Source organism: Littorina saxatilis, linkage group LG13 (genome assembly GCF_037325665.1).
Source record: "Littorina saxatilis isolate snail1 linkage group LG13, US_GU_Lsax_2.0, whole genome shotgun sequence".
NCBI classification, from domain to species: Eukaryota; Metazoa; Mollusca; class Gastropoda; order Littorinimorpha; family Littorinidae; genus Littorina; species Littorina saxatilis.
The window spans coordinates 8,114,902-8,130,508 of record NC_090257.1 but is presented as its reverse complement, the minus strand read 5'-3'; the positions used below and the strand labels follow the sequence as shown (position 1 = coordinate 8,130,508).

Below are 15,607 nucleotides of genomic sequence, written 5' to 3'. Positions count from 1 at the left end.
GGGACAGCCACCAGTCACACGGACGTCAGAGGGAACCGTAGTAGCAGTGGTCGTAGGCACGAAGCCTGAAACCCCTGCCCCCACAGGACCGCCCTGAACGGGGTCAATTCGCATCCCAACCCCAGCGGGGAGGGAATTCAGAGACCCCGTCATCTCCTCCGATCTCCCCCCCCAGGAGGCCGAAACTACTGTCGAAACAGCAGCAGACGACCCAGCGAGGGAGTTCAGAGGAGGACCCGTGTCCCTCCTGGCTTCCACAGCGGTGGAAACCGAGGAGGGCACAGGAGAGGCACCGGAAAAGGAAGATTTTAATGCCAACTGCACCCGGTGTTCCCAGGCGGTCACCCATCCAAGTACTAACCGGGCCCGACGTTGCTTAACTTCGGTGGTCGGACGAGAACCGGTGTTTTCAACGTGGTATGGCCGTTGGCTGTCAAAACCTGAGTCTCTCCAGTAGCCCCTAGATCGGATTCACCAACCCCCAAAGAGGGTTGGGAATCGACCTGCCCCCGGATTCGAGCCAGGGAGGAGAAGGAAACCTTCCCCCCAGGCTTGAAACCGGGAGGAGCTGAAGCCTGAGACTGAGGGCCGGACAACGGCGTCGAAGGGGGGGAAGCCTGTTCCACTGAAGGAGAAGGAGAAAGAAGCTTTTTCTTTCCCCTCGACCTTCCCCGAACCTTCGACGGCGCAGCCCCGCCCGAAGTCCCAGGCTCAAGCCCAGCCTGTTTGAGCAAGCTCGCATTGAGCTTGCTCAAACAGGCTTTCTCCGCCCTCCCTCGCCGCAAACGCAAAGCGTTTGGGGAGGGAGAGTCGGAGCGCCGAAAGATCCCCTTCTCCGTGCGTAAAACATAACGCTGGGCGCCCGGAGAAGGGTTGCCCCCGGCAGACTCTGGTTCCGTAGAACCAGAGCCCAAAACAGGACGAGACATCCTACCTCGCCCTGTACGTACCCTTAAAGACCGAGAATTAACAAAATTCAAAGAAAATTTAGGTCAATACTCAAGTGAATGCGGCGAAACGAGAAGCAGACGACCGGTCACCACGAAGTAGGACGGGAGGCACGCCGAGTCCGCCACACAAAAACGGAGGCACAAGTTGAAGGAAACACAACGTAGCCTCAAGCCAGAAGTGGAATAACACACAATAATCCAACAGGTGATAGTCCACACAGAAAAGAAGCCTCTTAGTCCAAAATAATCCGGGAGCGTAGCAGAAACACAGCCGGTCTGACACGCGCGAAAAAAGAAAGAGGACGCGCCACCTACATCCTGTAAGGGGGAAGCACTCGGACAGTGCTTGGGATCCACGGTGGCGCATGGTTATGGGAGATAATTGTACCCACTCAGCGTTTTGTCCAATTTTTTCGGCCTATAATAGATAATGTGCAAGAATAGTACTGTCGAGGTAAGTGTTATATTGACTTTAAAACTCTCTCCTTTGTGAGACCTGATTTTCTCAGATTTTGTCAAGGTTTTATAAGATGGGTTCTACTGCATTAGCCACCTTACCCACTGTGTCACACAAAGGTTTTAAAAGCTGGGTTCTACTGCATTAGCCACCTTACCCACTGTGTCACAAAAAGGTGCATAACTCAGTTCAACACACATCGGCCATACATACCTTAAGTCCATGCTCTGGTCTTTTGCGCTGTCATCAGCATTATGGTTCTTGAAGAGGGGAGCGAACTCTGTGTAGTGGAGGTCATCCTGTACCTCCGTCAGGTTAAACTTCATCAGTGCTGCACACACAGACACCCGTAACATGTAATCTTTTACATCTTAACGGCATATAGTTCCGATGTGGTAGTTTGTGATTTTTAAATGGAATTGATTGGCATTTTTTTGTGTATGATTCTTTTAAATATCTGTTTTAAATCTTCACAGCGAGAGATGTGTATGCAGACAGGTGTTTTAGTTTATAGAACAAGGTTATTAACTAGTACATATATTTAAATATTGCTATTTCATATGTTACGCAGACCTGGGAACCCCTGTTTTGCACTTTGAGTATTCTCAAACAAACTTGGTGTATTTTCAAAAAAATGAGCGTACTCCACACAGCGTTTGCACATCCATGATTAAAACATGCCTCATGCGCGTCCGTCACACCGTTAATTAAGTTTACATTTAAAACAAATGCTTTTTTCACTTTTTACTGACAAAAACTGTACCGTATTTGACGGACTACAAGCCGCGACTTTAAAAAAAAAAAAATCGCATTGCGGCTTATAAAAAAATGCGGCTAAAACGTTACCTAAACTTGAATAGCATTCACCTAATGGAAGTCGCCGCAGATTTTCATTTCGCACGATTAGCGATTACCGGTACTTTATTAGCTCTCTACTCAAGACTCGGCGCTTTTCTCTTTCTTTCGCGAATCTTCGTTTGTCAACAAGTCGTTGTGACAAGCGTACAGAGAAACACCGGATGTATCAGGATCTCGCGCGCGCGAGATTTCGTTTTTTTGTGTCTTGCGATAGTTCGAGGAGCGAGAGCAGCCATGTTGTGTTTTCGTCTGCTCAAAATGTGCGCTAATGTCGTAAATCACCCCAAAAAAGCTTATTCCGGGTGGGACTACATGTGTGTGTTGGTTACAAATTGTGTGTGTGTGATATTTTTCTTCAAACTTTTTCCCTTTTCTTCTTTGTTTCACTTGTTTATTCTCGGAGCCGATTTCGCCAAATACCATACTTTCGTTTGCCTGGTTGTTTTGATTGATTGACACGATCCGATTATATTTTTTTCGACGGCGGCTAATATAGTGACGTAATCATGTGCCAAAATACTGGATCGGCATCAGGATGGGCTTGTGAAGAAAAGTAGTCTAGGAATTTTTTTCGTCATATTTTTTTCCCACTGACCGTACTGAGCGTATTCTCGACAATCATGCGTACAAAATACGGCGAAATCATATGGGTTCCCAGGTCTGGTTACGTGTATTTCCATTGGTCAATTGGGCAAAACTGAGCTCAGTGCAAAAGTGATATCGACGACATCGAAAAAATGAAAAAAACGTTCGGGGATATCATACCCAGGAACTCTCATGTCAAATTTCATAAAGATCGGCCCAGTAGTTTAGTCTGAATCGCTCTACACACACACACAGACAGACAGACAGACAGACACACACACACACACACATACACCACGACCCTCGTCTAGATTCCCCCCTCTATGTTAAAACATTTAGTCAAAACTTGACTAAATGTAAAAACACCTACATTTAAAAACAAACAAATGTATATGAAAATGTAATTATTCCAGAATTTAGTTGAGCAAGTGACTAAAGACTTTTTGATAGGAAAGACATTTTAAAATTCTGAAAAGTACAAGAAAAGAGTGAACAAAAAGAAATAATAATCAGAGGGAGGGGTATGGAACAGCCAAAACTGAGACAAATACTTTTGTAATTTCTTTACAGTAAATACAAAATGTCCAGAGAATTAGCAATATATCTAACATTGACTGACTGTGTGATGATATCTTCTGCTATTGGTCTGTTTCGACAGTGATATCAAAATCTCGACCTCCGGTCTCGATTTTGATATCACTGTCTCAACAAGCCATAGCAAAAGATATCATCACACAGTCCGTCAATATTGGGTAATATATCAATGTTGTAGTCTTTCGTTTGTCTTTATGTTACATGCACCACCATTCCAATTTCTCCATGTGAGATGATAAAGTTGATTTGATTTGATTTAATTTGATTTGATTTGATGTTACATCACTATCACACAGACACCCATCCCACGTTCCATCACTAACACACAGAGGAATGACACCTACACTGTTCAGAATTCCCTGGGGTCATTGTTAGACAAGATAGATGAATAAAGCTTGGCTGTTTGGAATACAAATTTGAATGTTCTTTTCACCGACATACAAAATGTATTCTGTTTTAGCTATTCTGATTTTTTCCCGATTTTAACGCCGGAACCTTGCTTTTGTGAATTTGATTTCAGGGGGGTGTCTGTGTTGTTTGTTCCACTGTAAAGACACTAACTCATGTAAAATCAATCTGTTTGCTGAATATGCTAGGAGAATGAATGTCCTTTCCAGTCATATAACTGATTTAACAATGAACAACTTCCTTTCAAAGATCTGCACTGAAACGCATCTGCCTAGTTGTTTTATGACGAGTAGTATCCTTGTTCACTGCTAATGCAAACAAAATCCCCAGTCATGAGAAAAGTTGGTAATGAAAGAAAAGAGAAGGGAACTTACTGGGGTCGATGTCTCCGAGCTGCTGAGCCTTCTTGACCAGCTCGGCGGGGCTGAGGAATTGTGGGATGCGGCAGAAGACACAGCTGGGGACGGTGTCGGTGGAGAATATGCCGAGCGCATGTAGCAGGGCGGTGAAGTAGGCCTCCCTCACCACTCCCTCCTGTTCCTCATTCACCGTCACCAGCGGGATCGACTTGTCTTGCACTGAGTAACATTAACAATGCAACACAAGATGAGTAACATGAAGAATGCAACACAACATATTGCACCAATTTACACATTCTCTGGCTACAGTGGAACACCCTTTTGAAGACCTCAACAAATTAGTTTGATGAAGAATTGGTACCAAACTTCACAGAAATGTTTAACAAGCATTACTTTTAACTTAAAAAATATTCATTGGTGAAAAAGAAATCAGAAAATGTTTGTAAAATTAAATCAAATTAAGAAAGAGAAAAATGCGTAGAAGGCTCAGTCACGGAATTGCTTTATTTAGTTTTTACAACTCAAACACAAAAATAATTGTGCAAAATGAAGGGGTAAACTTCATACTGATACAGGGAAAGGGTTTACTTTGAATCTACTGCCAGAAAACTAGCTATAGAGAATTAACTGTAGGGAACATAAAACGTATGTACTGAACGCTGTTGTATTCATTTTTACCTTTAGACAATTTACTTTTGGAAACTAACAAACTGTTATGTTACTTTCACTGTTCAATTCACTTTCACCTCCTGCGAAGAAACTGTAAGAAGCTAACAATCTGTTACGTTCTTCCACTGTTGAATTCACTTCCACCTGTGAAGAATTAACTGTAGGCAACTAACAAACTGTTTATTACTTACACTGTTGTATCCATTTTCACCTGCAGAGAATTAACTGTAGGTAACTAACAAAGTGTTTTGTTCGAAAGGAATAAAGGATGTGACTCACATGCGTAGAATCTGGCCAGAGGTTCCTCCACGTGGATACGATACTTGTTTTCACGCACACCTGTGAACACACACGCAACACGTTATGCACAACTCACTTCCACCTCTACCTTCTCTTTCCACTCTACATTCTGCACAACAATCCAAGTTCCAACATTCCTCACACATCTCTTTCACACATAGAAATACAAAGCATGGCACTAACTTGAATACAGATTTTCTACAACTTCAGCAAACACTAAAATCTGTGCTTCTGAGGTTTTGAAATTGGACAAAGGAGTCTCTCTAGGATTTTATTCTTGCAGATTATTGCAAGACAAACATGTATCTAGCGCCCAGCAATAGCAACAAGAGGGTGTGTTATGGACAATGTTCTGTTTACCAAGATTTCTTTCTGTAATGCAACTTGCTTCTGTGCATTCAAACATGTTAAGATTGAACAGAACAAGAAGAGCAAACGCTCGATCGAGTCACTTTCGCAGTTCTGAATATTATATGAGGCATCAGATGGACAGGAAGAAATTGCTATTCACAACACAATACAGATGTAAATAATTTGATGTAAAGAATAATCCTATAAAGTTTGAATCAAATCCGATGAATAGTTTCAGAGATATGATATTTCAATTTTTTTCCTTCAAGACATACCTGTGACCTTGAAAAAGGTCAAAGGTCACCAAAGCAGACGTCAAAGTGTAGAGGTCACTGGGAGTCACGTTCACATAAAATTTGAGCCCGGTCACTTTTATAGTTTCCGAGAAAAGCCCAACGTTAAGTTGTGTGTTGCCGAACAGAAAAGGCTAGTTATCTCCCTTGTTTTTCTGATAACGTTCGTAAACGGCTACAGATGTAAATACTTTGATGTAAAGAATAATCCTACAAAGTTTCAATCACATCCGATGAACTTTGTCAAAGATATAAAATGTCTAATTTTTCCTTTGACGCTGACCTGTGACCTTGAAAAAGGTCAAAGGTCAACGAAACCATCGTTAAAGTGTAGAGGTCATTGGAGGTCACGACTAAACAAAATATGAGCCGGATCGCTTTGATAGTTTCCGAGAAAAGTCCAACGTTAAGGTGGTGTCTACGGCCGGCCGGCCGGACGGCCGGCCGGCCGGCCGGACAGACTAACACTGACCGATTACATAGAGTCACTTTTTCTCAAGTGACTCAAAAACCACCGACAGTTGACAAGTCTGACAATCTAGCATCAGATGAGTTCAAATATAACAGTAACCCACCGACAGTTGACAAGTCTAACAATCTGGCATCAGATGAGTTCAGATAGAACAGTAAACCACTGACAGTCGACAAGTCTAACAATCTGGCATCAGATAGAACAGTAAACCACTGACAGTCGACAAGTCTAACAATCTGGCATCAGATGAGGTCAGATAGAACAGTAAACCACTGAGAGTCGACAAGTCTAACAATCTGGCATTAGATGAGTTCAGATAGAACAGTAAACCACCGACAGTCGACAAGTCTGACAATCTGGCTTTAGGTCTGTGCTATGTGGGATGGTACAGTTTTAGTGAACACAACCCGTCTCTTATCCCACAATCACCACGACAACAAACACTGCAAAGACGACAAGGGAAGGGGGAGGGGGAATAACTACGCACCCAGTCTGACGTAGGCGGCCTCCAGCAGCTGTTCCTGCAGCCAGAGTAGCTGTTCCTGGAAGCCCTTGCCGCTGATCTTGGCCACCAGAAAGGGAATCAACTCCTCCTGGCTGAGGGCAGACAACTCAGCGTCGATCTGGTCCTCCTGGCTGGTGCTGCTTGATGTCTGTTGGAGCTGAACAAGAAAAGACAAACCTGTATCATCGTGTGGTTTTAGACCTGGAGTTGAAAGGCAACTGTCGGGTTACCTGGCCACCCAAAAAATGCGTGGAGTCGAGTGTAAAATCATGTTTTACAGTTTTTTTGGCCAGAGTTAATTAAAGACTGTTGATTTGTTCCGCAAGAACCCACATTCATTAACAGACTAAGAGTTAAACCATAAAATCGTGTGAAACTTGCTGCAAGTATTCACAATCCAGAAGAAAACGAAGCCCTTGGCGAGTCAAAATCTGTGAGAGACAACTCTGTCCGTGCTAGAAGAGCTGACACAGTGCAAGCCGCTCGGCCAACCTCCCATGATGTCACGCCAGTACAGCGATTAGGCCGATGCGAAGAATACAGTATTGCACTATAACTAAGAAGTTTGTAATGGTGCCCCGCACGATTGATTCTTGCACAAAGTAAAGTGTTGGTTGTGTCTTCTCACATCCCACTTGCCTTTTTTATTTTCCTTTCATCTGACCGACTACAACATTTACAGTTCATCATTTTGGGGAGGTTCACAGGTTGTTGCTACTCATTCATCCATCCCGTTTGAATCATGAAACACACCCAACCACAGACTTTTTTGTCCTTAGTCACACACTTTACGCTTACGAAGTAGGTCCATTTGATGTGTCACACCAATTGGCGTGTTTGTGTGAAGTTCAGACTTCAAGACAGAAACCGATTCAGTATCGGCCTAGTAGAGATGCAGAGATGACGACAATACCTCTTCAGTGACTCGATCAAGTAGTCGAGAAGACAAACTCTCTTTGATTAAAAGCAATTGCAGCATGACTAGACTCTTGGGACTTGTGTTATCAAGCTTTCAAAATCACCAAGTAACTGTTTAAGTATAGTTTCAGTCACATGAGAATTCATTCTGTTGAATGGATTTCGAGCGCCACAACCCAACAGTAGCCAACACTGGAAATGCGTTATCACATCACTACCAAGGAAGCTGTGGAAAATTCAAGTAATGTAATTGGGGAAAAGTCATTATTAACACACACGATGCATGTCCTGATATGGCATGTGCGCGCACACACACACACACACACACACAAAGGATCATTCACTCATATAAACACAAATGTATCAATGTGTGTGTGCGTACAAGCATGTGTACATGTGTGCGTGTGTGTGTTTGTGTAAGATATTCGGTGAACACTTTGCATTTTGTCATGTCTGAATGAATTGAATGTACCTTATCCAAGCCATATTCCAAGTGTACTGCTCATGGTAAAAATGAAATCTCATGCCGTATGTCATATCAATGCACATGAAATGTCTCCTCACCTCTTTGATCTCTTCTGACAGAGCCTCCATCTGCTTGTCTTCTAGCCAACCGTTTTGCAGCAGGTGTAGCATCACCTGAAACAATTCACACCATTTTTACCTGAAACAATTTACAACAGTTTTACTGCACAAGAGTCTGCCTGGCATTTGCTCTAGCCTCTATCACTGACATCAGAAAATATTGAGCTTGCACTACGTAACTTGTCTGTAGTTTGTGTCAATTATTTTTTAGTTAAGAACAGGAATAAATAAAAACAACTATGAACATAGTCTGCCAAATGTTGAGGTCAACTGAATCTAACCCACTTATCAGAACTGAAAAGCTTCTGAACACTCTGTTGGTGAATTTTAGGAACGCAGTTCTATCTGCTTGATGTTCATGAGGAGAAAATTCAATTAATGTAAATAGAAGACTGTGTCATATCAGCACGAGAAAATGATGTGTCAGGTCCAAATAATGGGTAGCTCGGGTTTGAATCCCGCCCCCGGACAAACATGAGTCATCTTTATGTGCAGACTCAGAGAAGGTATCCATGTCCCACCCCCATGTCACCACGGTCATTCTGCCCTAACTACAGGTGGCTGATTACAACTCAACACGCACACAGCTGAGTAGCAATACTTGTTGCAGCTAGCTTTCCAATGGGAGGACCGTATGACTGTTTTTACACTGCCATTCAGGCAGCCATACGCCGCTTTCAGGGGAATTAAGTATAGAAAGTAAAAGAAGTGGACCCTCACCTGCAGTCTGGTGGCAGTGGAGCCGCGGGAGTGGAGACGTCTGACCATGTCGTCCACTATGCTGACCGAGCCCTGAAGGTCAGTGGACCACGTGAACACCAAGTCCTGCTCCTCCTCTGTCAGTCCACCCACCTCCGTCACATTCCTGCACCAAGAAAACAGGGCATTATGGGTCAGTTACCTCTCTTCACGCAGGCAGCACATGGAGTCTGTTTCTTCTGCTAAACAAAAATATCCTTCTTTTCTTCTCTTTCACAATGAACAAGAAATCAAACCTGATACATGTAAATTTAACATGTACCTCTTCACAAAGGAAGCATGTGCGATGTGTATCTTCTGATGAAAGAAAAATGTCCTTTTCTTCTCTTTAAAGATCAAAGAGAAATTAAACCCGATAAATTTTAGCCTGAGCACTGGCTGAAGACTGATCAACTGTCTGAAGTCTGGGTTTATACATATCTAAATGCACTGAAGGGGCACTTAATAATTGTTTATTACTATTATTATTATTATTCATTATCAATGGCAGGGTCTACTCACTCTGTGGTGTTGCCAGCACTGTCAGGCTCCGGGCCGCACGATGAGGTGTCAAACATCTGTTTCTGTGCCCACTGCACAGGGTCCTTGAAGGCATTGCCCATGAACGACTCCAGGATGAACTCGATCAGATCACTGAACTCTCCCTGTACACACAACACACATCACTGACCACGATGAACTCGATCAGATCACTGAACTCCCCCTGTACACACAACACACATCACTGACCACGATGAACTCGATCAGATCACTGAACTCCCCCTGTACACACAACACACATCACTGACCACGATGAACTCGATCAGATCACTGAACTCCCCCTGTACACACAACACACACACATCACTGACCAGGATGAACTCGATCAGATCACTGAACTCCCCCTGTACACACAACACACATCACTGACCACGATGAACTCGATCAGATCACTGAACTCTTCCTGTACACACATCACTGACCACGATGAACTCGATCAGATCACTGAACTCCCCCTGTACACACAACACACATCACTGACCACGATGAACTCGATCAGATCACTGAACTCTCCCTGTACACACAACACACACACATCACTGACCACGATGAACTCGATCAGATCACTGAACTCTCACTGTACACACAACACAACACACACACATCACTGACCACGATGAACTCGATCAGATCACTGAACTCCCCCTGTACACACAACACACATATCACTGACCACGATGAACTCGATCAGATCACTGAACTCTCACTGTACACACAACACACACACATCACTGACCACGATGAACTCGATCAGATCACTGAACTCTCCCTGTACACACAACACACATCACTGACCACGATGAACTCGATCAGATCACTGAACTCCCCCTGTACACACAACACACACACACATCACTGACCACGATGAACTCCATCAGATCACTGAACTCTCACTGTACACACAACACACACACATCACTGACCACGATGAACTCGATCAGATCACTGAACTCTCCCTGTACACACAACACACACACATCACTGACCACGATGAACTCGATCAGATCACTGAACTCTCCCTGTACACACAACACACACACACACATCACTGACCAGGATGAACTCGATCAGATCACTGAACTCCCCCTGTACACACAACACACACATCACTGACCACGATGAACTCGATCAGATCACTGAACTCTCCCTGTACACACAACACACATCACTGACCACGATGAACTCGATCAGATCACTGAACTCCCCCTATACACGCAACACACACATCACTGACCACGATGAACTCGATCAGATCATTGAACTCCCCCTGTACACACAACACACACATATCACTGACCACGATGAAACAAGCCTGGTTACATCTGGAATCTAACACGAAAGAAACATACACTAGTACGAAACAATCTACAAACCACAAAATAAAAAAAATATTGTAAAGGTCAATGTGTAAACCAAACAGAGCAACTGACGAACAATTTAGAAACAAGATAAAAGATCACAAGGACTGGGTGGCCGAGTGGTAACGCACTTGCGCTCGGAAGCGAGAGGTTGCGAGTTCGACCCTGGGTCAGGGCGTTAGCAATTTTCTTCCCCCTTTCCTAACCTAGGTGGTGGGTTCAAGTGCTAGTCTTTCGGATGAGACGAAAAACCTAGGTCTCTTCATGTACACTACATTGGGGTGTGCACGTTAAAGATCCCACGATTGACAAAAGGGTCTTTCCTGGCAAAATTGTATAGGCATAGATAAAAATGTCCACCAAAATACCCGTGTGACTTGGAATAATAGGCCGTGAAAAGTAGGATATGCGCCGAAATGGCTGCGATCTGCTGGCCGATGTGAATGCGTGATGTATTGTGTAAAAAAAATTCCATCTCACACGGCATAAATAAATCCCTGCGCCTTGAATATGTGCGCGATATAAATTGCATAAAATAAAAAATATTTTAAAAAAATTTAAAAAATCCCTGCGCTTAGAACTGTACCCACGGAATACGCGCGATATAAGCCTCATATTGATTGAAGTGCTGACCTTAAAGTGATCACTACACACACACTTACACCCAAGGCAAGGAAAGTAAATGTGCCAATGAAAACAGAAACTGGGGCCTATCGTTGTGCGGTCTGTTGGCTGAACGGTGTATGCCCACAAGACTCCCATTGAATACAGGTGACTGAAACACCCCCTGGGGGTGGGAGGAGCACATACACTACACGCCGAATGAATTCATTGTGACGAGCGACTCACGTATTTGTGGCAGGTGACGTGGCCCCATAGTTCAGAGAATGTTTTGAGGATGGGAAGCTGCAGCAGGACCTCGGCACGATTACAGTCGCCGGCGATGTGGTACATCATGGTCATGATGGCCACGTTCAGCGACTCTGTGTTCTGTGTGTATTGCTCCAACATGCTGCCGTATCTCTGCATGACATCCACTGTGGCGTACCTGTCACACAATATAGATATAACTCTGTGTTGACACACAATACAGATATAACTCCGTGTTGACACACAATAGAGATAAAACTCTGTGTTGACACGCAATATAGATGTAACTCTGTTGACACGCAATATAGATGTAACTCTGTGTTGACACGCAATATAGATGTAACTCAGTGTTGACACGCAATATAGATGCAACTGTGTTGACATGCAATATAGATGTAACTCTGTGTTGACACGCAATATAGATGCAACTCTGTGTTGACACACAATATAGATGTAACTCTGTGTTGACACACAATATAGATGTAACTCTGTGTTGACACACAATATAGATGTAACTCTGTGTTGACACACAATATAGATGTAACTCTGTGTTGACACGCAATATAGATGTAACTCTGTGTTGACACACAATATAGATGTAACTCTGTGTTGACATGCAATATAGATGTAACTCTGTGTTGACACGCAATATAGATGTAACTCTGTGTTGACACGCAATATAGATGTAACTCTGTGTTGACACACAATATAGATAAAACTCTGAGTTGACACGCAATATAGATGTAATTCTGTGTTGACACACAATATAGATGTAGCTCTGTGTTGACACACAATATAGATGTAACTCTGTGTTGACACGCAATATAGATGTAACTCTGTGTTGACACACCATTTGGTATCTTTCTGCGTTGTGTGTAGTGCTCCCACAGGCTGTCGTACCTCTGCATGACATCCACTGTACTCTGTACTCTAACCACTATGCCACTCCAGCTCTCAGAATAAAAAGATATAGCAAATACTACACTCACTGTTTGATGTGCGACAGCATGGTGAAGCGAGGGGGGAGGTAACCCCGGGACACCCAGTCCTCCAGCAGCAGAAGGTAGGTGTGGTTCGTGTGGATAAGGTCACGCAGGTAGACGCCGTCCAGGTAGGGCGACCGCTGCCACCGGATCAACAAGATGAACAGGCGCTGAAGGTCTCCCATTTGGGCCAGGCACTCTGTGCATAATAATGATAATTGTCAGTAAGTACTGGTGTCACATGACTAATGTGAACCAGTTGATTGGCTAATGGCGATGCGCTAAAACTGTTAGCGCACTCCAGCGCTAACTTTTCCACAGAGCGTATTCTTCCGACCTATGCCTAAGCGAGACTGTGCTCTCATCCTCATAATTAATTAATATATAGTCTTTGCCATTAAAAACGCGACAAACGATCTACGGCGGTTTTTATGTTACTTGTTATAGCAAGCACCTGTGGTTTAGACATCGTCAAAAACAAAAAAGTGCACGGAAAACTCATGTCAGAAGACGCGTATAACACGTGGCGTTTAATTCAGTAAAACGTTTCATTCACTCAAAACCCGTGACCTTTATTACTGTCAATGCCACTGTCGGTTGCTTCGGCCACAACTTGTGTTGATTTGAAGCTGTAAGTACCGATAATGGAAAACACGTGCAGTTCTCGACACTATAACCCATTCATAACTCCAGCTGTTTCGTTTCAATTTTGTACTCAATGAAACGCCACGTGTTTTATGTGTCTTCTTGCATGAGTTTTCCGTGCAGGTTTTTTTTGTTTTTGACGAAGTCTAAACCACAGGTGCTTGCTATAACCAGTAACATAAAAACCTCCGTCGATCGTTTGTCGCGTTTTTAATGGCAAAGGCTATATATATATTCTCCACAATACCAAATGACCATAAATTCCCTGCTTCTCAATTAAAGCAGAAGTGGGGTTTTTTTCTGACAGATTGCATGTGCCTGTGCCACTGATCTAAAAATAGAAGCCGCTGTGTTCCATCTCATTTTCGCCGACTTGCATAGATTCTTCTCATATATATGCCGTGTTAGTGGCATGTAGCTTATCATCCATATTACCAAATGATGAGTTAGTATACAATTCCCAGCGGCTAACAGAAAACACAAGTGTTATTCCGATAACGTACCAGCTAGACCAGTGAAGACTGACTCGATCGACTCTGTCATACGTAGCAGACTACACTGAAATACGACTGCATCAGTTCAGTAAATGAATGGTTTCCGAATTATTATTTCAAGGCAAGAACAATCGTAATCGAAAACGTGTAGGGTTCAGAACGTTCTTACCATATATAAGACTTATTACCAGCCTGCCTCATGCGTGCAGACTCAGTGCAGACTGCAGTGGTTCGATTGCCCTAGCCTAGCAGACGACATAAACCCCGCTCAGCAAATTAACATGTTGGGCAAATGTGAACGAAAAAACGATGGGGATATAATACGTGTAGGGTTCAGAGCATTCTTACCGTTCATATTTAGTATCAGACTCCCCGATGAGGGAAGATACAACACGAGAAATATGCCACATTTATTTTGAAAATGTGCTAACCATCGAGTCCTTTGGGGGGGTAGTCAATTCAAGGGGAGTCACTCCGCACAGTCAATCCGTCGAAGCTCGACTGGAGGTTTCGAATCGCAAATAACGAAGAGCACAGTCCTTTCTACGAGTTCAAATGAGGTCTCTCTGAAAGATCATCACTGTTCAGCTTAACGCTACACTGGAATTTACCAACAGAAATTAAAATGCATGTGACGAAAGCACGACACACTTGAGACACCCCACACAAAAGTAGATCTTACTGTACACGACCTGACCACACAGTTATGCCTATTCAAATGCGCGTAGCAAAATGTGCGTTTGGAATCTTTTTTCTATGGCGATACTGACAATATCGTTATTGAAACAATCCCAGTGCACTAAGGGATTTATAGAGCAAATCTCGAAAATAATTATTAAACTCAGCGCTATGCGCTTCGTTCAATAATGAATTTTCTCGATTTGCTCTATAAATCCCTTATTGCACTGGGATGTCTCAATAACTTAAATAATAATAATAAATAACTTTTCTATACCGCGAGTCCCATCAATTGGCTCCAGGCATTTTACAATTTGATTCTAAAACAAACAAGGGACTGGGTGGCCGAGTGGTAACGCACTTGCGCTCGGAAGCGAGAGGTTGCGAGTTCCACCCTGGGTCAGGGCGTTAGCAATTTTCTCCCCCCTTTCCTAACCTAGGTGGTGGGTTCAAGTGCTAGTCTTTCGGATGAGACAAAAAACCGAGGTCCCTTCGTGTACACTACATTGGGGTGTGCACGTTAAAGATCCCACGATTGACAAAAGGGTCTTTCCTGGCAAAATTGTATAGGCATAGATAAAAATGTCCACCAAAATACCCGTGTGACTTGGAATAATAGGCCGTGAAAAGTAGGATATGCGCCAAAATGGCTGCGATCTGCTGGCCGATGTGAATGCGTGATGTATTGTGTAAAAAAATTCCATCTCACACGGCATAAATAAATCGCATAAAAAAAAAAATTAAAAAAAAAATAAATAAATAAATAAAATAAAAAAATAAAAATAAATTAATCCCTGCGCTTAGAACTGTACCCACGGAATACGCGCGATATAAGCCTCATATTGATTGATTGATTGAAGCACAACTTAAACGAGCATACAAAGCATACAAATAACTAAGATAAAACGACAACAACCAAAGCACTAAGCATGACAAAAGATAGTTATCACCGTATTATACGTCATTTGTATTTTGA

At 43.1% G+C, this 15,607-nt stretch overlaps 1 protein-coding gene and 1 non-coding gene across 3 annotated transcripts in view; both read right to left on the bottom strand.

Moving 5' to 3' along the window:
- The window catches only part of LOC138983520 (protein timeless-like), a 41,905-nt gene that overhangs the window by 7,984 nt on the left and 18,314 nt on the right, over positions 1-15,607 (bottom strand). For both annotated transcript variants that reach the window (XM_070356776.1, XM_070356777.1), the window contains exons 14-22: positions 12,821-13,013; positions 11,811-12,009; positions 9,565-9,707; positions 9,025-9,169; positions 8,284-8,358; positions 6,784-6,958; positions 5,160-5,219; positions 4,227-4,430; positions 1,621-1,738 (exon numbers count right to left, since the gene is read on the bottom strand). In XM_070356776.1, the coding sequence (XP_070212877.1) occupies positions 1,621-1,738; positions 4,227-4,430; positions 5,160-5,219; positions 6,784-6,958; positions 8,284-8,358; positions 9,025-9,169; positions 9,565-9,707; positions 11,811-12,009; positions 12,821-13,013 (1,312 nt within the window). The remainder of the gene's footprint in view (positions 1-1,620; positions 1,739-4,226; positions 4,431-5,159; positions 5,220-6,783; positions 6,959-8,283; positions 8,359-9,024; positions 9,170-9,564; positions 9,708-11,810; positions 12,010-12,820; positions 13,014-15,607) is intronic.
- On the bottom strand, positions 313-431 carry LOC138946484 (5S ribosomal RNA). Its single transcript, XR_011449352.1, has one exon. It is a non-coding gene; the product is annotated as a 5S ribosomal RNA (ribosomal RNA).